General features: G+C 36.5%; 1 protein-coding gene across 3 annotated transcripts in view; it reads right to left on the reverse strand.

The window, feature by feature from the left end:
• Positions 1–27,608, reverse strand: part of prkcab (protein kinase C, alpha, b) — a 201,938-nt gene that overhangs the window by 22,512 nt on the left and 151,818 nt on the right. For 2 of the 3 annotated variants that reach the window (XR_007184891.1, XM_048190634.1), the window contains exons 6-14: positions 22,670–22,826; positions 22,453–22,587; positions 19,885–19,978; positions 17,611–17,640; positions 12,314–12,454; positions 10,311–10,484; positions 5,999–6,090; positions 4,329–4,391; positions 375–513 (exon numbers count right to left, since the gene is read on the reverse strand). Coding sequence is in view for 2 of the 3 variants with exons in the window: in XM_048190634.1 (XP_048046591.1) it covers positions 375–513; positions 4,329–4,391; positions 5,999–6,090; positions 10,311–10,484; positions 12,314–12,454; positions 17,611–17,640; positions 19,885–19,978; positions 22,453–22,587; positions 22,670–22,826 (1,025 nt within the window). In the remaining variant the exon portion in view is untranslated. The remainder of the gene's footprint in view (positions 1–374; positions 514–4,328; positions 4,392–5,998; positions 6,091–10,310; positions 10,485–12,313; positions 12,455–17,610; positions 17,641–19,884; positions 19,979–22,452; positions 22,588–22,669; positions 22,827–27,608) is intronic. The other variant, XM_048190641.1, reaches the window with a different exon arrangement.

The raw sequence follows: 27,608 nt of genomic DNA on the forward strand, positions 1-27,608 counted from the left end.
ACATTTAAGAAGCAACATAATATCATTTTACAGAAATGTCACCACAGGCAGATTTTCCTACGAGCCTGGGTTGCCTAATGTTGTACGAGTTGTGTGTTTATGAGGTTGTGAGTCTGGTTGAGAGGTCAGCAGGGATGAGGAGTTTCAGGCCTGAGGTCGTGTCCTACATGCAGTGAATATGACAGAAGCATCACAACTCCTTCCTGTCCGGGTCACTTGTTTTCAGCAACTCTCATCCCAGACCCATTAAAAGACTGGAAAACTCTACTATCACTCACTCTTGAGCTGGAGTTTGACAGCTTTACTCCTCATTGACTTTCATTTTATTGATGAACGGCCAAGATAAACCACCTTTTTTTTAATGCATCTCTCACCTCCGGGGCGATGTAATCCGGCGTTCCACAGAAGGTGCGTGTCGTCATGCCCTCAAACATGTTTTCCTTACACATGCCGAAGTCTGCAATCTTGATATGGCCCTCGGAGTCCAACATCACATTATCCAACTTCAGATCTCTAAGGACAAAATACACAAACCAGGTGTATGAAATTAACCTCAGATAACTGATGTTCACGGCAAACGCTGTGCCTTGCCTCGGCAGACAGCTGACAGTTAATAGTGTGGTCTTTAGCTGTGGGTGCGAGCGGGCAGTGAGCGAGGAGGACAGGGCGACCTCCGCCATGCTCAGCCTTCATCATCAAAGAGCATGATTAATGCGAGCTGAACGCTGCAGCCCTGCAGGGACGGGGAACGGCGAGCGAGGAGCTGAATGCAGACAGCTCTGCAGATAAACAGCCTTCCTTACAGAGTGACTCATTCTCTGGACACGAGTATTTATACTGCACTTCATGGGCGTTTCGGACCTGCTAAACCCTGAGTAATGTTGTTTACTCCAAGTAATATGTGTTTTCAATGACACTTGAGTTACTATTTGCACACAAGTGTGTTCTCCACACGATGTCTATAAATTTCATAATTTACAGCTAGCATTCCTCTAGAATGTGGATATGTTTAGCTATGGCAAATAACGGGGTGAGCTGACAGTTTAAAACAACTTAAAGTGATAGTTCACCCAAAAATGAAAATGATCCCATGATTTACTCACCCTCAAGCCATCCTAGGTGTATATGACTATCTTCTTTCAGACGAACACAATTGGAGATATATTTAAAATATCCTTGCCATTCGAAGCTTTATAATGGTTGTGAATGGGGGGGCAAGATTTTGAAGCAAAAAAAAATGCATCCATCCATAATAAAAGTAATCCATACGGCTCCAGGGGGTTAATAAAGGCTAAGCGATGGGTTTTTGTAAGAAAAATATCCATATTTAAAACTTTATAAATTCAAATAACTAGCTACCGGCGGACGACCGTATGCATACTGCACAAGTTGACTTGCGTCAAAGGAGTAACCGGATTGGGACTCATTCTCAGCCCTGGAGTTTCATGCCACTTTAATTCACGACCGTACTGTTCACTACTGCCCCCATAAAATAAATAAATAAATAAATGAAGAGTTTGGTTCCAAAACGCAATAACTCCATTTTGATTATTCTTTACCAAGAAAGTGGCAAGATGAAAACCCCTATTTTCACTTTCACATAGCATCTTTTGGATATAAAAACATTAAAAATTCAAATCTACATTTTGATTTTAAAAAGTTTATTATAAAAACATATCATTTTTTCCCAAAATACAATAAATCCATGACACTTTTTTTTCAAAATGAAATTAATCCATCAAGTTATTTTTCAAATTGAAAATACACAACAAAGTAAGTTGATTCACATATATGACAGAGTCTAAACTTTGTCAATATTTATCTTATATTCAGGCATTTTACTAAAAATACATTCAGCCGTCGCTCCCAAAATGGTCATCTTGTTAATGTTATGAATTATTTGTCATTACCGATTAAAGAGTATCTGGCGCCACCGCATGGTTAAATAAACACATTTGCTGAGTAAATTGGTATTAAAAACGGCTTTTAAAAAAGCCTTTAATGTTTACAGTGCGTGGAATGGTGCTCTGTGATTGGTTGAGAGCAGATATATCGCGTTCTGCAGAAAAAGGAGACTGGCGTTTGTCGCGTTTTGGGAAGAAAGGGAGAAAACATGACAGAATAACACGACGGATATCGCATTTTGCGCAAAATTAATAAATGACTTTTCAATACTGACCAGATACAATACTGATTTTGGCGGAAACTAAATTTTTTTTGAAAATGCCGTTTATCGCGTTTTGGAACCAAACTCTTCAAATAATAGTACTAAAAATTATAAAATTTGATATAGAGTCATTTTTATTGTTATAATAATGATTTTATAATGTGAACCATTGATTAATTCTCTAGCCATCTAGTGGCTGTAGTTAAAAATTCGTTTATTTTAATTTTTTTTTTAAGTGTTTGCTTTCCAGTAGATGGCAGAAATCATCCACTAAACCCAGGCCCATTTTCCATGTCTTTTTCATGTCTTTTTTGGCTATGAATGAAATTGAGAAATGCAGATGAATTTGAACTTTTACACCTCTCGCAGTTCAAACAAATTGTACAACAAACTGAAGCTCCTCTTCTCTTATATCGAAATCCTCCAACATTTCTCTTTAAAAATTCTCCTTTTAGACTTACAATTTGTGACCGGTGTTTTGTTTTGCTCTCTCCTCTGTACTTCCACGTTCGTCAAATTGTCATGCGTCAGGTTAGAGTTCACTCTTCCTCCACAAATCGATGCGTACGGCCATTTCCGGAAGCTAGTTATTATAATTAATAAAGTTTACATATGGATATTTTTCTTACAAAAACCCTTTGCTTCGCTTCAGAAGGCCTTTATAAACCCCCTGGAGATTACTTTTATGATGGATGGACGCATTTGTTTGGCCTTCAAAATTGTGCCCCCCATTCACTATCATTATAAATCTTGGAAGAGCCAAGATATTTTTAAATATATCTCCGATTGTGTTCATCTGAAAGAAGATAGTCATATACACTTAGGATGGCTTGAGGGTGAGTTAATCATCGGATCATTTTAATTTCTGGGTGAACTATCCCTTTAAGCACAACACAACATTTTTATGAGAAAACATATTACTGATTTGAAACCCTCTAGATGTCTTGCCCTATAGACGTCCAACATAAGTGAACAGAGTGGTGCAGGTATGACGTCAGAACCCAGAAGTCTAAATCGCCGCTGGTTCCTTCGAGATTTTCCTCAGGGGTTTTATAAAAGGGGTTTTCAATTTATAAGTAAAATAACTCCTGCTGTAAACTTCATGATACTTTGACATTCTGTTCAACAACGTAAACTGCACCCTCTCACACCCCAAACTGTCTTATGTAGTTACTTATTAAAAATTTACGTTTTTTAAAAAGAAGCATAACTGCTTAAAAAATTGCATTTTCACTATGAGTATGTGTAATTAATGTTGTAGAACTAAAAGTCAAAAAGTATCATCTAGTTATGTTTTTTTCCACAGGCATTATTTAACACATAAATCGAAAAACCCCATTATAACCCCATTGGAAAATCTCAAAGGAACCAGCGGTGAATTAGCCTCTGGGGTTCTGACGTCACACCTGCACCACTATATCACAGTTTGAATTACAGCTTTTTGCTGCCATAATTCTTTGATTAGACAAAATACACGCTCATAAATGCAAGTCATCAATCTTTCAGTTAATTTTCTCCATGCATTTTTAAAAATGCCTGCGTTCATCGCCTGCGTTTTTGATAATTTTCACAAACAAAAAATTATTGGCCACCAGACTATTTTGTTGTATGAATATCTGAACATGCAAAATACCAAAAGAAAGAACAGTTTCATTCTAGAGTCATGCATTCTTTTTTATCAACACTTGAACGTGGGTAAGCAACATTTTGAACAAAAAGCTGAGGAAGTTGCACAAGCAAACAAAACAAAAAAAAAATTCAACTGTGATTTCATGGGTGTCTTTAAATATTCAGTTAATGCTAAACAGTGCATCTTTGTCTTGAATTTACCGCAGTTATATGGCAAATGAACTGAGGGTCTTTCTCTGTAACAGCTTTTTTTCTCTTTCTCTTGTCCCTGCTGTAACAGCTGAAAATGGAATTTTAATAGCACTGTCTTGACACCATCTCAGCTGTTATTGGCTCCGTTCTCAGCCAATCTAATTTAATCATGTGGAGAGTCACATCTGCTCCAATCAAGTGTATTTTCCACTGATGCTGACACACTGACATTGTGTGACTTCATCTACTGTGCAAGATCTTCTGTGCTCCTCATATTCGATGTAGGGCAATGGCTATGTAATACTTAATGACAAAAGTACAGATACTGTAATCCACTCACCTGTAAATAATTCCCTTCCTATGAAGAAAGAACAGTCCGACAGCAATCTCTGCTGCATAGAATCTGTCAACACACCACAGTGTAGATTAGTCAGCATCACACATTCAAAAAGATGTAAAGGACTTTTTTTGTGTAATTCTCAGTCTGGTATCAGTCCTTACAAGAAGCAAAGGAAACAAATGTGTCTTTGTTCAAGCGTTGATTGTTCCAGCTGAATTTGTCTCGCCTCTGTTGACCAGGCGAAAAAATGTTGTGAGCGCAGACATTGTTTTGCTCGTGCAGACATATATTAGAATAACAATATGAACAGGAGCAGCTCTCTTATGAACACAGGCATCATATGTTTCCTCATTATATGTTTGCAGTTTTATTCATGAGTGAAAATTGAGTGTTGACTGAGCAAATGTTTCTTTGTGTTGAGAACTTTCTGAGCATGGTGTAAAAAAATGCTGAACATGCTGACGGTCTTTTATACTGTATGTTTTCGCATTGTGACATTTTTAAGCACATTTCCATACAAATTCTTGTTTTGCATTCTCCTAAAATGAAAAAAAGAAAAAATAGCATTCTCATTACTGTAATATGACAAAAATATGTTGTTTAAATTATGTATTCACATAGAATATTTGTTGTACTGAATCTAACACAAATCATATTTGTTGTACTGAATCTAACACAAATCAATACATCTGTAAAAAATGTTTAATTTGCTTTAAGGTGCAGTGTGTAAATTTTAGTGGCATATAGTGGTGAGGTTGCGAATTGCAATATAGAGAAGCTACAGTGGCCAACACAGGACAAAAATGTTTGTCGTCTGAGACAGCAGAGAGTAGCCAGTCAAGCAAACGCGCTCTGTAGAGCAGGTTGTCCGTTTAGGGCTGCTGTAGAAACATGCCGGTGCAAAATGGCGACTTCCATGTAAGGGGACCCACGGTGTATGTAGATAGAAATGGCTCATTATAAGGTAATAAAAACAACGGTTCATTATGAAAGGTTGTACTGTATATTTTAACATACACCACTGAAAACATAGTTATGTATATTATATTGCATTTCTGTCAATAGATCCTCCTAAAATTTACACATTGCACCTTCAACTTTTTGAGTTATCTTTTTACATTGACTCAGTTAAGTTAGAATATTAAGTATTCAGCTTGTCAAATTTAGCTATCTGAACTAATAAAATTTAGTTGGAATAACTTTATGAAAGTGAGGTGAATTTCTTTAAGTTTGCAGTGCAAAAGTTCACTGTAAAAATGTAAACTTTTAGTAGGAGACCTCCAAAACAAAATTCAGAACCTTTAAAATAGCATAATAGGGGCACTTTAAGTGATTTTCACATAAAATTTAATTACAATTGCAAAATAACTATACTAATTTATAGGATAAGTGGACGCTACCTGCTGAATTATACATGTGTACCTGGTCATGCAACAATGTAGCATACTACTTTTTGAAATGTTTACAGCTGCATACTGCTTCACATGATTTAATTTAGCAGTACATTATATTATAGGTACTACTTAGTATGCAGTATGCAGTGTTTGCCACACAAACACTGTTTGGACAAACCAGCATGTTCAATCACATCAAAAACAGCATGTTTGGCTTGACTAATGAGCTTATCATTATTCTGTACTCATGTGTATTGATACATGTACATGTCTTACACGGCTTGTGGCTCCTTAAACTTGCCCACTTGCTGGATGTGATACATCAGATCTCCACCGTTAATGTACTCCATTACAAAGTACAGACGATCCTGACAAAAGACAAATAATATAAATAGTACAGCTGCAGAAAATTAATTGATTTAGTACTGAATCAATCCATGTATACTGACCTCAGATCAGACAGGATGTTATTGACTGATTGATATATAACAGACACGTTAGTGACCACACCATAAGATTCTGCTTTGACCTTCCTTTTTCCTTCTCAGATTAGAAAGCAGGACAGATGGCATATCGACTAACACATTAACTCAAATGACATGACTAAAGCATTTCTTGAATATGTGTTATGCTTCTCAGGGCTCAACAGAACGGATGGCCTGAGATAGTTTGGGCCAGTGATGCTTTGCCACTGACATTCTCACATTTGTTACGTCCATTTCATGTCTTGCAAACTGGTTTTATGTTACGTATTCTACATTTTTGTTGCAAATTCTGCTTATTTGTCACTAAGATATCACTTTTCTAACAGAAGTTTTGATACTTTTGGAAGCATCAGTAAGAACGTGTTGAAAACAACAAACCAGTCAGTAAAGATCTGCATTGTATGCCGATATATTTAGATTTGGGTTACCATGATCTTTACTGTAAAATTTATAATACATTATGCATTTATGAACCTTTATTATTAATTATGAACCTCCTGTATATGGTTGTTATTGGTAGTCCTCTGTGAGGTATGAAAAAAATAGAAGTTATTGATTAGCTAATAGCGAACTAGCTCATTCAATGGAGTGCTATTACTGTAGGGGTGTAACAGTACACAGAAGTCACGGTTTGGTACATACCTCAGTTTTGGGGTCATGGTTCAGTATGATTTTGGTACAGTAGGAAAAATGGACACACTTTAGTTTAGGGTCCAGTTGGTACTACTATAATAATATTGAAGGTTAAATTAACTTATTTATATATCAATGATGTTTTTATTATAAATAAAGTTTAGAATTACATAATCATATTTCTACTCCAATTCGTTTTTTTGAAATATAAACATTTAAATTGCGGCTGTCATAACTGATTTATTCAAACATGCATTAAATATTGAAGAACATTAAAAATTATAATGAATATGTAACGGTGCATAGCTATATTTATCAGAATGCTGCTTTCTAGAGTTCACTTTTCTAGCTGACTAATGAGTTTATGGTCACTGAATATGTTTTTCTGAGGTAAATGTGACATTACGTGACATTGTTTACAAGCTGTTTTATTGACGTCTTTCCGAGGTTGAAACACTGATTGAGCTATTACACGAGATTTCGGTAAGTTGTACTGTATATTTTAACATACGTTCAGATCTTTAGTCATGTTTATTTCACGCTGTAACTGCTAATAAAGAGGAGGAGAGGATGTTCACATGCGCTCCGTGCTGCCGCTTCTCTTTAACTGAGGCGCTAAAGCGATCTGTCACGCCACATTAAACAGCGCCAAAACGGTATTTATTTTTTGAATGTCATAATAAGATGGACGTCATTTGAAATCTGAGACTTTGCTTCATATCAAAAGTAAAAGCACAAAGATTATTGCGATTCTTGGGATTTAAGAATCGATATCGGTTCGTAAAAATTAGAATCGATTAAAATCGAGAAATCAATTTTTTACCTAGCCCTACTATTAACTTTGACTTTTGCCTCAATAAACCTTGTTGTGGTGGTTAGCAAACAGCGTTGCATTACCGCGTGCGCCCCCTTCTGGATTAGAGTGTGAATTGACTGTGATGTCCATACTACATGGTTCAGGATGAATGTATGTACCGTTACACCCCATTGTGTTACTCATTTATTCATGTGTAGTTATTCATTAATGACGGGACAGTATTCTAAATTGTCACCCACACAGGGTAATAGACTACTTATTTTTTGAGTATGTGTATGTAAGTGCATTGGTTTATGGGTGTGGGGTGGTTAGTTTAGAAGTCTGGTAAGGACACTACCACAATATCCACAACTCAACATACATTGGTGAGCAGCACTGCGGAGATTTCAGCAGAGCGGCGTCACCTCACTCTGACACCAGTTGTGTTGTAGGAGCATTGTGACCATCCCACGGGGAGTTACAGTGTTTAGAGTGAAATGTGAATGGACATGATGGCTGGTTTGCTGTCAGCATGCAGCTCATGAATATTTAGTGAGGGCATGCTGGGATCTGTTGCATTATTCATCAGCAGGATGCCCATACTGAGAACGGCCTGCTGTGACTCCTGGAGGAGCTTCCCCTGTCTGAGTCTGATGCATGCAAAACCCCCAAACTGTTCATATCAGCTGTTTACATACATTTTTCTTTGAAACATAGACAGAGAATTTGAAGATGCAACTCTTTTTGATACAATGACAGTTCACTGTTCAGCTCCAGTAAAAGCAGTATAAAAGAATCACAGAACTTGTCTTATTTCAAGTCTTCTGAAGCCATATGATAGCTTTGTGTGAGGAAGAGTGAAATTACAGTTGTTGACTGAAAACAGTCCTGAAATTAAATATGGCACCAAAATATCTAGTCTCAAGTCAGGTATGTTTGGTCACATGATATGAAAAAATACACTCAAAAAAAAAAAAAAAAAAAAAAAAACTGAAAAGAGTGTGCCATTTATTTAAATTGCATGTTTAAACTGGTCTAACTGAAAATCATGGTCTCAAGTTAAAACTGGTTTTGTTCAGTTCGACTAAAAGCAAACACTTCCCACAGAAAAAAAATTAAAAGAAACAATTTTGTTTAAATCGTATTTTTTCTTGACAACAGAGTGTTAATTTGCAGAACACATATTAGGTAGCTCTAGGCCCCGCTTACACTTGTGCGTTTTCGTTTTAAAACGCACAACTTTTGCTTCGGTTACGCCTGTCGTTTACACTACTCCATGGTTTTCGACCTTGAAAAATTGAGACTTTCGAAAACACTGCAGACCCCGTTTTAGTTTGAAAATGCCGGGGTTGCGTTTTAGTGTAAACGGACCAAAACGGAGACTTTTGAAAACGAAGGCATGGCTGCCCATGTTCGCTCGATGTATCCTTGACGACCGTGTAAACAATAACATAGAAACTGAACTGCAATCTTTGCTGGATATGTTGTAATTTTTAGCAGCCATTGTGCAGATAAACTCTGCATTTTTAATATATGCACAAGAGGCAACTGTGTACACTTGTACGCGCATGCCCAGTGTGCATGAACGGTCATGTGACGTGTTTTCGGTCATGTAGTGTAGACGAAGATCGCTTCCGAAACGCTGTGGAAAAGCCAGTTTAGACGAGGAACGTTTTCATTTGAAAAAAAGCTGTTTAAAAAACGAAATCGCACTAGTGTAAATTGGGTCTTACTGACTATTGTGGATTTTATTAATTTTCTCATGTTTTTTAAGTAGATGCATATTTTAAAGGATAACAATATCACAATAAACATCAAAGTCTTTTAAAACTGTATTTATAGTAAGTAAACTAAATTAAACATTGACTTACAAAATATTTTTCGTTTAATCTAATTCCTCGTTCATATTAAAGATAAATTAAGTTTTTTTATGGTGAAATTAAGTTGTAAAATGATTATATTGACCTATTATGTAACATTTTGGAAAATATATTGATTATTTGTATAGTATTGTCAGGGGTTGCTTGTATAATCCAAATGACGAGAGACGTGTGACCCAGAATGAACGAAGAAACGATATTAAATAAACACAGAGAGCAAGAATACAACACAATCCATTACAATCCAAACGTTAACACAAGACCAAGAACTGATGAAGAGTGAAGGCTTACATACATAAAGGATGATGATTAACAGAACAGGGAACAGGTGTGGACTAATTAGGAATCATGACAACTAATGATAGACTAGAACTAAGGCAAAACAGAGACAAAGAAAACTAAACACTACATAACTGTGACTGATATATAACAGATATATATGTTCTTTATAATAAATAATCTTTTTACTTTAAATGAATGTTTTTGTTTTTGGGAAAATATATATTTTTGATTACTATTAAATCAGTTTGAATAAAAACAAATATAATTTAAAAAAAATCTAATTTAGACAGTTCGATATATTTGGTCACTATGAATTGTCGTTGCATGGAAAAGATGTGCAGGATTTTACAAAATAACAGAACAGAAGACAGAAAGTCATAGATTTTCAGAAAGAGGATAAGAAGATTAATTTAGATTTTTGTGTCTTCTGCCTTCTAGTATTGAAAGAGCTAATACAAATACAGAGATGCCACAAAAGACACACAGTAGATATAAAGAGATGCATTTCTCACCACAGTCTGGAAGCAGGAGTGCAGCTGGGTGAGGAAAGGTGGCTTTTCTCTCTGGGCCAGCACTCTCTTCTCCACCATTGTGCACTCAACATCATCATCCTGGATCACCACATCCTTCTTCAGGATTTTAATGGCATACAGCTCCTCAGTGGACTTCATCTCGGCTAACATCACCTTTGTTGAAAACACACACGTTGAGTGGAAACTTTGTTAGTTATTCAGTCATTTGGCATATGCCTCTTGGTCATATTTACTGTTGCTATTTTGCAAGCGAAATTCTGTCTTTCCAATTTGAATCCGCATCTTAGGGAGTTTCGCATGAGGGTAAAAAAGTCCCCCAAACAGATTTTACTTATTTTCAAGTTGGTCACATGAATTCACCACACTGACCAACAGAAATCTGCTTTGGTTTGAATGTGACTTCTGTGCTTTATGCATTTCTACACTAATACTGAGAAACAAAGTCTTTCTGAGGAAGAAGTAGTAGCTGGATTTTGCTAGGTTTATCTTTGAAAGACATTCACACATGTATATTTGTTTGTTAGGAGAGTTATGTTACACTTTCTGACAGATGGATATTCTAACCACAAAAATTAAGGGGCATAACTCATGTCAGCACCCACAAAGTCAAAAGTACACTTTTTCGTGTTCTGCTCTGGTTCATGGACAGTCCATGTGATCACTCTCTCAGTGGAGTGTACTTTAAATGGTTTGTATGATCAACCGTGCGCTAGACAGAGCGGAATGCAAAAAATGTCGGACTTTCTTACTAAGCATTCTTGTTCTAAAAACTACTTTACTTTATATCTCGCAATTCTGACTTTATAAAACGCAATTGCGACTTTATCTCTCAATTCTGACTTTGTAACTCTCAATTGCAACTTTATATCTTGCTTTTTTAACTTTAAAACTCAAAATTGCGACTTTATATCTCGCAATTCTGACTTTATAAAACGCAATTGCGACTTTATATCTCAAATCTGACTTTATATCTTATTTCTGACTTTATAACTCGGAAAAGCAACTTTGTAACTTTGTAACTCTCAATTGCGACTTTATATCTCGCAATTCTGACTTTAAAACTCAAAATTGCAACTTTATTTCTCGCAATTCTGACTTTATAACATGCAATTGCAACTTTATCTCTCAATTCTGACTTTATATCTTATTTCTGACTTTATAACTCGCAATTGCGACTTTATATCTTGCTTTTTTAACTTTAAAACTCAAAATTGCGACTTTATATCTCGCAATTCTGACTTTACAAAACACAATTGCGACTTTATATCTCAATTCTGACTTTATATCTTATTTCTGACTTTATAACTCGGAAAAGCAACTTTTTATCTTGCAATTCTGACTTTAAAATTCAGAATCGAAACTTTATATCTCACAATTCTGACTTTATAACACGCAATTGTGACTTTATCTCTCAATTCTGACTTTATATCTTATTTCTGACTTTATAACTCGCAATTGCGACTTTATATCTTGCTTTTTTAACTTTAAAACTCAAAATTGCGACTTTATATCTCGCAATTCTGACTTTATAAAACGCAACTGCGACTTTATATCTCAATTCTGACTTTATATCTTATTTCTGACTTTATAACTCGGAAAAGCAACTTTATATCTTGCAATTCTGACTTTGTAACTCTCAACTGCGACTTTATACCTTGCAATTCTGACTTTAAAACTCAAAATTGCAACTTTATATCTTGCAATTCTGACTTTATAACACGCAATTGCGACTTTATCTCTCAATTCTGACTTTATATCTTATTTCTGACTTTATAACTCATAATTGCGACTTTATATCTTGCAATTCTGAGAAAAAAAGTCCAAATTGCGAGATGTAAACTCAATTGCGAGAAAAAAAGTCAGAATTGTGAGATAAAAAGTCGCAATTACCTTTTTCAGTGGCAGTTCCATAAAAACTGTTCTGTGTTTTGGGTTAATAATGAGTGCTTGTACATGTCAGGAACATTTGGGATGTGACTGACCTTCCCAAAACTGCCTTTGCCAAGAAGAGCCAGGAAATGAAAGTCATTGAGTCGAACTCTGTCCATGTTTCCGGATGGAAAACTGAAGCGTCGGTGATCAGTGGGAGTGATGACTTTCTTCCCAGGACCAAACTTGGCTTTCTACAAGAGTGATGGAGAGTGATCAGAAACCAAACACGTCTGGCACTGACAATTCTGTTGCGTGCTCAACTAGACAATATGGCACTTCTCAGACACGTGCTGTAACATGGTCAGGCCTGTGAAAATGACAGGACATGCAGAATAAAGTGTGCTGGGCTTGAGAGACATCCAAAGCTGCTGGGGAGAGACAGGAACACGCTGTGGAGATCTTCAGGCCTGAGCTGTACAGCCAATCTGACAAATCACAACTACTGGAAATATCCAGTCTGTGATCCATACCCTTTTCAAAAATGGTTCTGTGTATTGTAAAGTGTATCATGGTGAACTTGAGCTTGCCTGATTGTATCTTGGTTGAATTAAAGGCCATTCACACTAACTGTGATTCAAAAGGTCACCCAGTCCCTGGTAGTTGCAATGGCATTGCTAGTTGATTGCTGTGTCCAACTGGATCAGGTGGCGAATCACATGAGCTTCCACACATCAGACCACATAGCCTGTTCACTAGGGTTTAATCCATTGATTTTAATTGTGATGGTGTGCTACAAGGATGTAGAGGAAAAACATCTTTAACATACTTTTGTAACAACATATTTTTCTAGAACAGCAGGCCCAGTTGTTCAAAAATCCAATTCACTGTATTTACATGCTTGATTTCAAACAGACTTGGCTGCCCTATAGTTAACCTCTGCTCCATTTTGTTGCTCTGCCTATAGTTGCTGTCATTCCTGACACCTCAAATGGCTCAATGAAATTTATGAGACTGATCGCTCCAAATCGCTGTCAGTTTGAACACCCCTTTAGCATGCTAAATTAACCTGACTCAAAGGGCCATCTTTTAAATAATGAAAAAGTCTGCTCAATGAGAGGTCGAAACATGTACACATTTTCCTATAGCCTTTTCATCATGGCAAGTCTCCTGTGTTGACTGTCAGATGTTTGAGAAGGTCTGTTAACTGTAAGCATGAAGTGAACAGTATGGATGCTTTCACTGAAGCGTGATGTTGCTCTGTATGTGGCATCCGTATCTATTGGAGCCGAGTGAGACTCTTCATGGCTCAACAGTCGACAGTGATAACAAGGGGCCGTCACCCTCCTTCAAAACCTGCAATTATACCTCCAGCGTTTTTCACACACTCTCACTCTACACTGCACTTTCTTTTGCTTTCTACTATAACTGTGGGTTTTTAGGTGTAAAAACCCACAGACAGCATCTAGAGCACTAATGCACATTTTTTCCCCTATCTGCTAATTATAGCTCTCCACTATGGTCAGTTGTGTTAGACTACACCACACTATTCCCAGTGTGCAAGGGTCAGTCTACAAAACGGGTGCCTTTTGTGTTCCTCATTAACATATGTCTAAACAATGACTTTAACAGAAAACAGTTGACACTTTTTTTCTGTCATTATAGGTATTTTTCTATTTTTTTTTTCTCAAAAAAGTTTGAGAAATGTTTTTTTTGTATCTTTTTTTTTGTCTATTCTTTTTTTTTGTATACTTTTAGCTTGAATTGGCACAATGACATTTATTAAAGGGTTAGTTCACCCACAAATGAAGATTATGTCATTCATTACTCACCCTCATGTCGTTCCACACCCGTAAGATGTTCGTTCATCTTTGGAACACAAACTAAGATATTTTTGATAAAATCCGATGGCTCAGTGAGGCCTGCATTCACAGCAAGATAATTACCACTTTCAGATGCCCAGAAAACTACTAAAGACGTATTTAAAACAGTTCATGTGACTACAGTGGTTCAACCTTAATGTTATGACGCGACGAGAATACTTTTTGTGCGCCAAAAAACAAAATAACGTGATGGGCAATTTCAAAACACTGCTTCATGAAGCTTTACAAATCTTTTGTTTCGAATCAGTGGTTCAGAACATGAGTCAAACTGCCAAAGTCACGCCCCCCCCAGTGGTAAACCATTAAAATTTCGAAACACTTGTGACATAACAAAGCCTCGTTTACTGAAATCACGTGACTTTCACAGCCCGAACCACTGATTAGAAACAAAAGATTTGTAAAGCTTCGAAGCTTCATGAAGCAGTGTTTTGAAATCTCCCATCACTAGATATTGTTGAATAAAGTCGTTATTTTGTTTTTTGGCGCACAAAAAGTATTCTCGTCACTTCATAATTTTAAGGTAGAACCACTGTAGTCACATGAACTGTTTTAAATAGGTCTTTAGTAGCTTTCTAGGCATTTGAAAGTGTTAATTATCTTGCTGGCAATGCAGGCCTCACTGAGCCAACAGATTTTATCAAAAATATCATAATTTGTATTCCGAAGATGAACAAAGGTCTTACGTGGAATGAAATGAGGGTCAGTAATTAATGACTGAATTTTAATTTTTGGCTGAACTAACCCTTTAACACTAAAACACTCAATGTGTCATCACAGAATGTTTAAAATCCTAATGAGATTGACTTTAAATATCACCTTTTCATAATGGAAATGTAGCTAATGTGTCTGAGGTAAGAGGAACACCACCACCCTCATTCAGACCTGTGTGTCCTCTGACTGAGACCATGACGGAGAAATTCCATAATCATAAGAATAATGAGAATAATCAAAGGTTTCAGGTGCCAATTTAATTTGAAGCTGCGGTCATAAATCCTTTCACGTTGTTAATGATTTCCCAGGATAGTTAGTGAAGTGTCATCTTAATGTCCATCCTAATGAAATAACTAACATGTAATATGCAGGTGTGCAGCATGGTTAATTTCCTGCACAATTATGAGATGATACACAAGATTGTGACTAATTTGCAGCTGCATTAATAAATGAATCAGTGCTGTGACGTATGATTTTTTTCTGAGTTTCTCACTCTGTTTTTCAATTAAACATCCCTAACGGATATACTGTAGCTGTTGTCAGCGTCTGCTTGCATCACATTCAAGGCAAAGATACTTGCACAGAACAGTTTGGTTCTGGTACCAACACAAAGAGGTGGAATGCTGTTTTCAACTCTTTATGAGCAGGTATTATCATCACACTCCAATATTTGAATGCAGGCTCGAAGTATTGCTGCCTTCACGTGCTATCAGAAATTTGAGAATTCCCACTTCTGAATTACGAGCTCATTGTATTCAAGTTTCGAAATGGAAGGGTGTTCATGTGTAATTTTTACCTAGGAAACTCGTATTTACGATCATTCCGAGAGCATGTGAAGGCAGCATATGTTGCTATTCTCATGTCACTGACTCCTTAGCATCAGTCTTTTATGTTGTATTCCTCATTTGCAAAACCGTCTGTTAAATATACAGCTGTTGGTGATAAACTTATGAAGAGAGCCATCGTGTGGTTGATTTACCAGGCTCACATATAAAACATGACTAAATTCAACGTTGGATTGCATGTATAACTGATAGTAATGTATCACATTATATGTATTAGTTTGTTTATGTTAAAACAGTGTAATCCAAATGGATGAAAATTTTATATTCAAATAAATAATCTTACATTTATGCCTAAATGGTTATTTGAGTGTACTTAATATAGAAATACATTTTACTATATAATTACAAGCAACTAAACTGAACCTAAACCAAACCCTAAACCAAACCAACCCTAACCTATACGTTAAGTAATATTACTCAGTACTTACTGTGTAAATACATTGTAACATGGACACCTTAAAATAAAGGGTACCACTTTTTTAGTGTTTCTGTTATACATCATACATGTACTTACTATAGTAATAACATTAAATTATGCATAAAGTACATATTTGTCACTTCAATGTACTTTCATTAAAGCAAAGAGATACAATGTACTTCTGTTGTACGTATATATTGATCTACAGTATAAAACTACATTATCTCAGCATTCATATTTGTGGCTACAAAGGTTAAGGTGAAGACTGGCTTGGGTAGGAATCAATAAACACATCCCATGTAAAAATATCCCATGTTCACAGAGGAAGAGTTACCATTTAGCCACACCACTCTTTCTTGTGTTTCCTGTGTCTCTATTATACTATTATAATAGTATATGTAAATTATAATGGTATGCGTATTGTACTATTTTCAATAGTATGTAGAAAAAATGTAATAACATGTATCTACACAAAACATACATTGTAATACATTTTTAAGTTAAACACACAATAGTCAAAGACACCTAATATAAAGTGGGACCATATTTTGTACACATATAATGTACTTTCAGTATTCCTTGACCATACATATAACAAATAATGTCCAGACAATGAAGCAATAATGTATTATTACGAATATATTCTCACATGCATACATTTAAGGATTGAACATTGACATTTCATTAGCATGTTTCTCTTTGGGAAATATTAAACATTCAAACACAGAAGAGTTATCATGTGCTGCCCCCTACTGGAGATCTCATGTAAGTGAGCTCTACCCCTGCATGCAAACCCAAACACTAGTGCACTTCAGGACGTCAGCAGTGCAGTGAAACAAGAACAGTGTTAACAGACTATTTCAGAGAGTGACTGGAGCAGCATTATTCTGTGGCGTGATCTAGTGTGACATTCGTTCAGGATGCACATGAAACATGCTCAGGAAACCTTCTATAATCTATAGAAGGCCAATGCAGATCACAAAAAGCCAAAAGATCAGTGCCTTTCCTTTAGCTCCTGTGCTCTGCCTATTTACTAACAACTGCAGTGCTGATGGATTGATAAATGGAATAAATAATGAGTGTGTGTCTGAGTGTGAAGGGAGCATGATTATTTGATAGATCTAACTAATATTTGATCAATTTCATGTGTAATATAATGTAAAATAACTTGTTAAATAGAATATATCATCCAATTGGCATTCATCACTGTTATACAATGCCATATAATGGGTATATAATAGGTCATAGTAGAGCTTACATAATAAAATTAATGAAAAAACTGCTGATCATTACCATTCTATCACAGTTTTGAAATCAGTGGGGCTGATTAGAGGTCAGATATCAGGGGATGTTCATTTGAACAAAGTAAGAAAGCAAGAGTAAATGAAAGTAAATAGAAACCTGAAAGAAGTTGGATTGCATCTTTGTTAGTAAATCTGATTACTTTGTTGCAGCCTGAGCCACACAAATAATCAGAGAGTGAATTGTAATATTCTATGACGAACAGATAGAGACAGATGAGAGGCAAGCAGGCCAGAGAGAGAGGAGGCTACCTTCAGCAGGTGGATATTGAACTGACAGGCCTATAAGAGGGAAGAAACTGGGATGTTAGTCGGCTAACTGAGGACTGAAAGACAGAGCAGCTCTTTTCTCTTCAGACTGCTGTAGACGAGGAAAGGCAGGAGACAAACGTCACTAAACAGGGAGAGAGGATCAGTCAAACCAAACAAATCCCTTACTCTCAGACAAATGACACAAGCATTAACAAAATGGCAGAAGACGGCATGCAGAAAGAATTTGTTTGATATTTTTTCATGATTTCTGCTCACTGTTGCTAAAGCAGTATTTGAAACAAAAGGATGGACGATTTTTTATTCGCATTTCAAATCTAGGGCCTACTACAGCAATACCTATAGTCCTTGCTTTGTCAAAACAGATTCTGTGAAATACATATTTGTTTTCCCATAATGCATCAGCAAAAGGAGACAGTTCAAAGATGGGTACTTGGATGCTTGTCACTTCACTTTTTTTCATTTAGTCTTGCATATATAAAGTGTAAAGCCTCACTGCAAATCATTTCAACTATTTTGTTTGCTGTAGATCCATTGCAAGTTTGCTGTGAATAAAGTTTTTGCATAGGTAGTCCAAAGAAAGAAAGAAAGAAAGAAAGAAAGAAACTTAATGATAGTTTTAGCCCTGATAGTTTTGATGTTTATATTCTTCTGTAAGATGCAATATGTTTTAGTCAGTTTGTTTGGCCGATTACCGCATTGTACCTGAATGGTTATATTCAGGTTATAAACCAGGTTAGAGTTATATATTTTATGTTATTAAGTGAATTATTTCATGTAGTTCATGGAATAGCAGCTTGTAAATGAATCAGAGTTCACCACAAGTAGCTTTTCCACGAGCTGAAGTATATAAAGAAGGTGCAAAGAGTCATTCACGCAAACGCAAAACACCATCATGGTAACCCACAACACTTGCATAATGCAATAAACATTCATTAAACAATAGAAGATGTAACATAAAACCCTAATGTACATAACTGACAACAAAAACTATTAAGAAACATGATTATTTAAACAAAATACTTTCAAATGTGGTGTATCACACAGAATATCAGTTTACAGTTTTTGACTGTAAATTATACATTGATTTGTTTTTTTTTACTTCTAAAAATTGTAGCATTTTACTGTGAAAATTACATAAAATTTCTGGTAAGAGTTACAGTTTTTCCCTGTATATAGTACGGGAACTTACTGTTAACCTATTTACAATTTTTTTTCTGAAGCGTTTTTACAATATTTTACTGTTAAAATCACATACATTTTTTACAGTGTGCATATAAAAATAAAGCTTTAGACTTTCACATTTGACAGTCGGTTTCGCGTCAGTTTAGGTAGCACAATGCCACATAGCGGTGAATTTCGGAACAGCACCATGTCAAGTACTGAATGAGCAAAATCATGATATAGTACCATTTTAAATAAATAAATATACTGATATTTTCTCAGGACTGGTATACCACATAACCCTAGTGCATTGGCTGTGTTTTTTTGTCATGATTTGAGCATTTAGAAACAAATATATATAAGATGTTTGTTGTCAGATTTCATTGGTGATTTCAATTATGAAATTTAATTGTAAGTTTAGTGAACAGGTTTGGAGAATTTGATTTGGTTTCCCCCAAAAGGGACTTTGGTGTGGCTGAAGTTTCCGAATACTTTTTGGGGACACTGTATCTAAGTACATTCTGTGGCCTGTCTTGAGATAGAAAACTGAGAGAATCGTGATTCATCAACACTGTCAAAACCATGACGACTTCACATGCCAGGCCTGGTTTCCAAGGTAACAGTAGTGCACTTGCAGTGGGGCTGTTACCCCTGATACCCAGAGAGAGAAGTGAAGACACACAAAGACTGTTCCAGGTGAAAAATGAAACAAAAAGTTTCCAGTAAGAGAGACACAGACACACAAAAACAAACAGTTACGGCATTATAAAGCCAAACACTCGTTGCATAATTAGTAAACACTTGACGATGGGATCTCAGTGCCCGTCGTGTCCCTCAGCATCCCACCAACACACCAATCACCATGGAAATGGTTGCTATGGTGACCCTGACAGTGGCTTTGGTCTTTGAGAATCACGATCTAGTCTAAACCGTATTCAAACTGTGATGCAGCACTGTTGTTATTTGGCTTTATCATTCACTACAGAGTAGAGTGTGATTTAATCACTTGACTTGAGAATAACAGCTGTGCAGGACTCTTAAACTGTGCAGGGTCCTGAATGAGTGTGTTTGAAGAGAAACACTCACGCTCACCTCAAACTTGTGCCGCAGCTCCAGGTTAATGTCGTTCTCCTCTGGGATGGGCACGTTGTAGTACTCACCCTCCTCCTGGTTTAACATCTTATACCTGTCAGACACCAGAGACTGTCACATACATATGGAACATCAAAAAATACCCATATACTGTACAGTCATGTGAAAAAGAAACAACATCCTTTTTAATTCTCTGGTTTTAAGTATCAGGGCATAATAAAATCATCTGGTCTTTAGCAGGTCTTAAAATTAGATAAATACAACCTCAGATCAAATAAAACCAAAAATGAGAAGCCATGGGTGACAAACTAAGTACATACTATGATTCAATATTGTAGAGCCAACTTTAGCAGTGACTTTATCAGTTTCTCACATTGTTCTGGAGGAATTTTGGCCTGCTCATTTTTACAATGTTGCTCCAGTTCACAGCTCTCGCCACAGCTGGTTGAGGTCTGGACTTTGACTGGGCCATTGCAACACCTCCATTCTTTTCTTTTTCACCCATTCTGTAATAGATTTGCTGGAGTGCTTGGGATCATTGTCCTGTTGCATGACCCAATTTCAACCAAGCTTGAGCTGTCGGACGAATGGCCTCACATTTGACTCTAGAATACAGAGGAGTTCATGGTCGACTCAATGACTGTGAGGTGCCCAGGTGCTGTGGCTGCAAAACAAGCCCAAATCAGTTGGTATGAGGTGTTTGTGCTGATATGCTGGGTTTTTTGGTTTTCGCCAAACGTGGTGCTGTACATTATGGTTGAACATCTCCAGTTTGGTCTTGTCTGTCCAAAGGACTTTATTCCAGAAGTCTTGTGGTTTGTTCAGATGCAACTTTGCAAACCTAAGCCATGCTGCCATGTTCTTTTTTAGAGAGAAGAAGCTTCCTCCTGGCAACCCTTCCAAACATGCCATACTTGACCCGTCTTTTTCTAATTGTATTGTCATGTAACTTTAACATTTAACATGTTAACTGAGGCATGTAGAGTCCGAGGTGTAGCTCTTGGGTGTCTTGGGACTGGCCACTGTCTTGAATGTTTTCCATTTGTGAATAATCTTCCTCATTTTAGAATGATGGACTTGAAATGGCAGTATAACCATTCTCAGATTGATGGCAGCAACAATTGCTTCTCTAAGATCATTGCTGATGACGTCTTTCCTCCTTGGCATTGTGTTAACACATGACTGAAGTCTCCAGACCAGAAAACTGCCAAAACTTTTATAGAGGTGATCACATTTGCTGATGATCGATTAATCAAGGGCATTTGATTAGCAATGCCTGACTGCTACTTACCCTCTTAATTCCCATGGAAGCAGTAAAGGTGTACTTAGTTTTTCACACATGGCTTCTCCATTTTTGGCTTAGGTTTTTGTTAAATAAACCATGACACGGTGTAATATGTCATGTGCTGTTGTTCATTGAGGTTGTATTTACATAATTTTAAGACCTGCCAAGGACCAGAACATTTTTTATTATGTCCTGATATGTAAAACTATTGTATTCAATAGGTTGTCCTTTCTTTTCTACATGACTGTATTACCATGGTACAATCTAAAAAAGTATGGTATAGTAGTAGCATACCGTGGAATTACCATGGCACTTTTTTAGTCAAGTCACGTTTATTTTATATTGCGCTTTATAGCATACAAATTGTTTCAAAGCAGCTTCACAGTGATAAACAGGGAAATAACAGAATCAGTTGTGTAAACTTCATCAAATATGAGTCCAATTCAAATTCTGCTCTAAAAAGACCAGTGTTGATTCAATTCAGTTCAAAAACAGTGTTGATTTTACACAATTCGAATCAGCTGTAAAGCAGCTCTGCAGAAAAGTAATGTCCAGCTCAATTCAGTTCAAGTTTGGTTTTCATCCAAATGTCAGATCGATAATATTATTGAATATTAAGAGCCGTTTAAAGCCCGACTGAGCAAGTCAAAGGCAACAGTATCAAGAACTCAATCAGGTGACAGAAATGGAGAAAAAAAACTTGAAGAAAAAATCCCTTTACAGAAGATATATACCTTTATTTACAGCATGGCTGTAAAAACAACTCTGTAAGGAATAAACCAAACCAATATGCATTAAAATGCTTGACTGCTGCCCCTGAATGAATGACCAAATCACTGTACATTGTCATCTGTTGTTTTATGACTTTAGTAACAGAGACCGAACTTCCTGTTGTCATAAACATGACATCATAAAGCTGAGGCAGCAGATCTGGTCTCTGTCTGTCCATGACAGTGTGTGTGTGTGTTTGGTCCCTGTGAAGTTTTTCTCACATACACTCGTCTGTTGTGAAGGGTTTCTCAGTGGCACTACACACTGCAAAAAATTATTTTCTTACTCAGGATTTCTTTGCGTTTTTCCATTACAAATATCCAAACATTCTTAAGTAAAATGCCTAAAGATATTAAGTCTTGTTTTATGAAGAAATTATCAGAATTAAGCAAGTTTATGCTTAAAACAAGCAGCAATGATCTGTTAGTAGGGTAAGAAAAATAGACCTAATTCAAGTATAATAGTAACATGTTTAGTTTGTTGTGTTTATGGTGTCAGTGTATTTAACTCACCAGCCGCATACAGGAGCTTTGATAAGTTCAGACACACCAAAGGACATGGAGCCCATAAAGTCATTACGGGTGGTCCTGTCCCAATCCCACACCTCCACGGACAGACGCCGCTCTTTATCCGACGCCTTTAACTTACTGCACAAACACACACATATTAACCTGAGAAAACACATCTACAGAGTGTGTGTGTGTGTGTGTTTACTGCTGACAGACTCACAACATGAAGGACTCATTCCAGGTGGGGTTGAGCGAGGAGCGGATGGTCCGGGTCTTCTGTTTGGTCTCATTCTTGGGGTCTGGGATGAGTTTGAGCTTCACATATGGGTCTGAGAGCCCATTGGGGTCCATGGGAATCAGATTTCTGGCCTCACCAACTGATTAATAAGAAAGAAATCAAAGTTTGAATTGATTTCTTGCAACAACAAAAAAAAAAGTCAAAGTGTTGACATGGAATATTAAAAATAAAATTATTAGTTATTATTGAAACTATGCACCATTTTCATAAAAAAATAAATAAAAATAATAATAATAAAAACAAATACTGTGTAAACAGTGTATGTTATAAAAAAAAAAAAAAAACTCTACTAATACTTCAGTAGGAGTTAGTTGACATTTAGGTGCAACCAGAGCCATCCTTAGGGCGGTGCAGTGGGGCCCACGGTTAGAGGTTGCACTGGTGCCACCACCACATTGAGCTGCCATCTCTGTTGCATATGAGAAACATCAACTGGCAAATGAAAAGAAACTGGAATGAAACCGCGCTACTTGTTTGATTGTTTATCAGCTCAACATCAATATCAGAAAGCGCAGTGCAAGCTCTGAACAGGTTCACTCCCAGGCCGATCTCGATCATGCAATGTTTCACAGCGCTGGGAGATCCACTAAGGAAGTGTTTGAATTTGCCGCATTATTAATAGCATCGCAGTGAAATCTAGTGAGAAGCATTCAAGTTATAGAAGGCTTTTCAATCCACAAATCACCAATATTTACCATGGATTTAATGTAGCAATGCTAACTGTAACCATGGTATTGTGGCGGAAATAATATAATGTTTTTACATTACTCATCTCAGGGTTCCTACAACTTTTATTTTAATAAAAGACACGAAATTACCACTACAACCAGTAGAGGGCAACAGAGGAGCACTTATTGACTTATTAGCCATTTCCACTCCCTAATAAATGGAAATAAAAATAGGAAGTCAAAGTCTCAGAAAACAGACAAAAATGCAAAGTAATTTTCAAAGCAATTAAAGAGCCCATGATACTATAGAAGAAGCATGATACTATAGAAGAACAATGGTACATTTAATACGAGTAGAATATTTAATTATGGACCGAACGCAGTGCCAGTTTATTTTTTCCGTAAGTAGAATAGGGAAGGTGTAGGATATATGCAGCGTAAGCGTTTTGAAGAATACGAAAGTGCAGTTCTGGCGGAAGCACTTGGAAGGCAATCATTTCTTTATATAAAGCATATACATTTACATTTTTTTCTAAAATGACCGATCGTTTTGCTAGATAAGACCCTTTTTCCAAGTCTGGTATCGTTTAAAGCCCTTTGAAGCTGCACTGAAACTGTAATTTTGACTTTCAACCGTTCGGGGTCTATTGAAGTCCACTATAAGGAGAATAATCCTGGAATGTTTTCATCAAAAACCTTCATTTCTTTTCGACTGACGAAAGAAAGGCATGAACATCTTGGATGACATGGGGCTGAGTAAATTATTAGGAAAATTCTATTTGAAAGTGAACTAATCCTTTAATAATGTGTGTGTGTTTTTGTGTGTGTGTGTATAGACTGTGATAAAGTAAATGTCAGCCTTCAGTTAAATTTTGGGACAGTGAATGCAGGTTTTGAGGAACATAGACACAAGAACAGCTGGATATTCCTGGATATATTTTGGATATATCCAAATATATCCACAGCTGGACATATTTTTATGTGTTATGAGAACTGTCCATATAATAAGTTTAATACTGTACAAACTGTATATTCTCTCCCCTACCCCTAAACATACACATCACCAACTTTCTGCACTTCTGCACGGGGACCAAAAAGGTCAAAGATTTTAAAAATTGACATCCTTGTGGGAATATTTTGTCCTCATAACGTAGGGTTTACCAGGTACACACACACACACACACACACATCCAGCAGCACTAGGAACTGCAGGGTTCTTTTGATGTCATGTCATGTTTGGCCGCAGCACCACAGACAACACTGCATTTAATACAGTCAAACAGCAGCAGGGATCCTTTGTGCATGACACAGACAAATTATAGAAAGGGATCATTCTAAACACATATTGCATTTGAATTATTTAAGAGATTACAGTCACCAACTAAAACAGTCAAAGGAAAGCGGGGGCTAGTTTTCACACATTTTATTGAAGTGAATATTTTAAGCAAGTTTTTATAAATATATTAGCAAATTTTCTGCTAAATGATTCACTGGCTTCAAATCACACTGTCAAAAATAAGTAAAAATATAACACAAAAATTACAAACCTCTTTAAAAACGGACACACTGCACTGATATTAACAGCCAAAAGGGGGAGACATGCCTCTTTCAGTCTTTCTCACAGAAACAGGCAAGCAACTTAAACAGAGCTGACTTTTTTTTCAAATCTGAGTGTGTTCAAATCATCGCTTGAAACTCTTAAGAAGCTACAATGCAAAGAAAACTCACACAGGTCTGACAGTGAAATTGATAGTGGCCATTAATTTGACTCTTCACTTCGCCTACACTTGGTAGCTGACAAAGAGACGTCAACAAAAATCAAGGCTTTTTCAGCGGCTGTTGCTTAGATACAACATCTATGAGGAGCGCCACGCTCATCCGTTCACTTTCTCTTGCTCTTCTTAGGGAATTTTTTTTTTTTACATGGAATAAGATCCATTGCTTATGATTCCATCTGAATATGTTCATGTGACTTTAAACATAGTCTTCTGGAAATTATATTTATACCAAAAGTTATCCAGAAAAAAAGAACATGATGTACATGTAATGACACAGCCTGATTATGAAAACAATTAATTAATCATATAAAACAACTGCATTTAATGTATTAAACTGTGTTTTATACCGTAAAGTTAGGGTTAATGATTTGAACAAACCCTTCAGTATGTAATCTCACTCTGTTTGACATAAATGATTCTTCAAATCCTGTGGCTTGTCGAGGAGAGGTGTGCTGTCACTTTACCAAGCAAATTTACAATTACTTACAATTTTCATCTGACAGACAAGAAAACGTCCATCTTGCAAACATCTGACAATGTTATAGCAACCACGGAAATTGCATACATACTGTAGTGACACACAAACACTCATAGCGCTTTAGCAACCACTAGGATTGGGTATTGACAGATTTCATGAATCTATTTGTTTGGATATATATTAGGTACAGTTTACAATAAGGTTCCATTTGTTAACATTAGTTAAGTACATTAGTTAACATGAACTAACAATGAAAAATACTTCTAAAGCATTGATTAATCATGTTACTTTCAAAAAGACATAATAATGTTAATGTTAGTTAATGTTGCATTAACAATTGTTATCTTATTATAAAGTGTTACTGAGTTAGTTATCTAATGTGTTATGCACTAAATGGCTTTCCGGAGCTGTAACATTACATGATATTCTTTACAAGCTGTTTTATTGATGTCTTTACGTGGTTGAAACACTGATTGATCGATTACACAAGACATGATACATTTCAGTATGTCATTCTGTATTTTTCTACATACCTTCTGATGTTCATTCAATTCATGTTTATTTAGTGCTATAACTAGTAAAGAGCTGGAGATGACTGGTTCGTGTGCTGCTTGAACTGAGGAGCTACTGCAAACTGTCATGCCACATTAAAGAGTGACAAAATTGCATTTATTGTTTGAATTTCTTGATAAAATGGACAAAATTTGAAAGCTGGGATTTGGTTTCATCTGAAAAGTAAGCGCAAAGCTTATTGCAATTACTGGATGGGAGGTACGCTACAAACAATGTTCAGTGAAGATTTGTTCACGCATCAACAGAAAACAGTATAGACTAAATTACTGAAAAATGAATACCAGTTCATCAAAATTAAGAATGTTTCAAATCTACAACTACACCCTAACTTGTGGCGGCACATTTTGCACAACCTTAGTGATAAGGTCATTTGACTCTTTCCTCTTACAGTCATTTATCTAGTGAGTATAATTGAGGTCTGATGAAGGCCAGATTGGTATTTTGCATTAGCTCATTAAGAACGTTTGGATGAAAGCTGATAAAACTTTCAGAGATTTTCTGATTACTATGTTACTATTACATTACTATCAATGTTTTACCACATTGCCCACATTATGTCATCATAAACTTCAGTAAATCATATCTTACTGATCTTGATGGATGGCAGCATGAATTCCTGATGTAATCTTCAAAGGCTATTTTTACATGTGGTTTTCCATGGATGTTCAAATCGCACAAATAGCCTGAGAAATTCAGATGTGCTGTTATATAACTGCCAAATGTCCAGTGCGCTGCATGCTGGGTAATCTGATAATGCAGTCAAATGAGCTTGGTTCTTCCCATTGTTTATCCACAAAACACGAAGGGTCAGCCAAGATTCCTCCGTCTGACTTCAGCCCAGAATAAACAAACTCACATATAATAACAGCATTAAATCTCAATCAAAACACTCAATCACATTCATCTACTGTGTCCACCGGGAGTCTGTACTAGATCCTTAACATGGAAGAAAATTCCTCAGAAAGCTTCAGTATGGGTGATTTCCGTGGTCAGTCATATACATTAAATTACACCTATAACACATGTACAAGACATGACACTGAAGACACTTTTAATGCCCACAGAGCCAACAATACCCATAACTTTATCCTCCAGTTTGATCTAATGCCTGGGAGCGAGAACAAAATGAGTCACATTTAAAACCACACAAAAGTATGAAGCGAATCCCAACTGGCAGCCAAATATCACCCACAGTCATCGCTTTAAATAATAACCAAGACATTTCCATCCTCCGTGTGGACTTTGGGCAGTGACGACTCTTAACTGTTATACAGTTTTCAGAATCCAGAGAGACAGACGCTGATGAGACTGAGCCGCACCTCAGGCAGGACCCACAGTAGGACTTACAACAACACTTGAGCCCT

Source organism: Megalobrama amblycephala, linkage group LG1 (genome assembly GCF_018812025.1).
Source record: "Megalobrama amblycephala isolate DHTTF-2021 linkage group LG1, ASM1881202v1, whole genome shotgun sequence".
NCBI lineage: Eukaryota > Metazoa > Chordata > Actinopteri > Cypriniformes > Xenocyprididae > Megalobrama > Megalobrama amblycephala.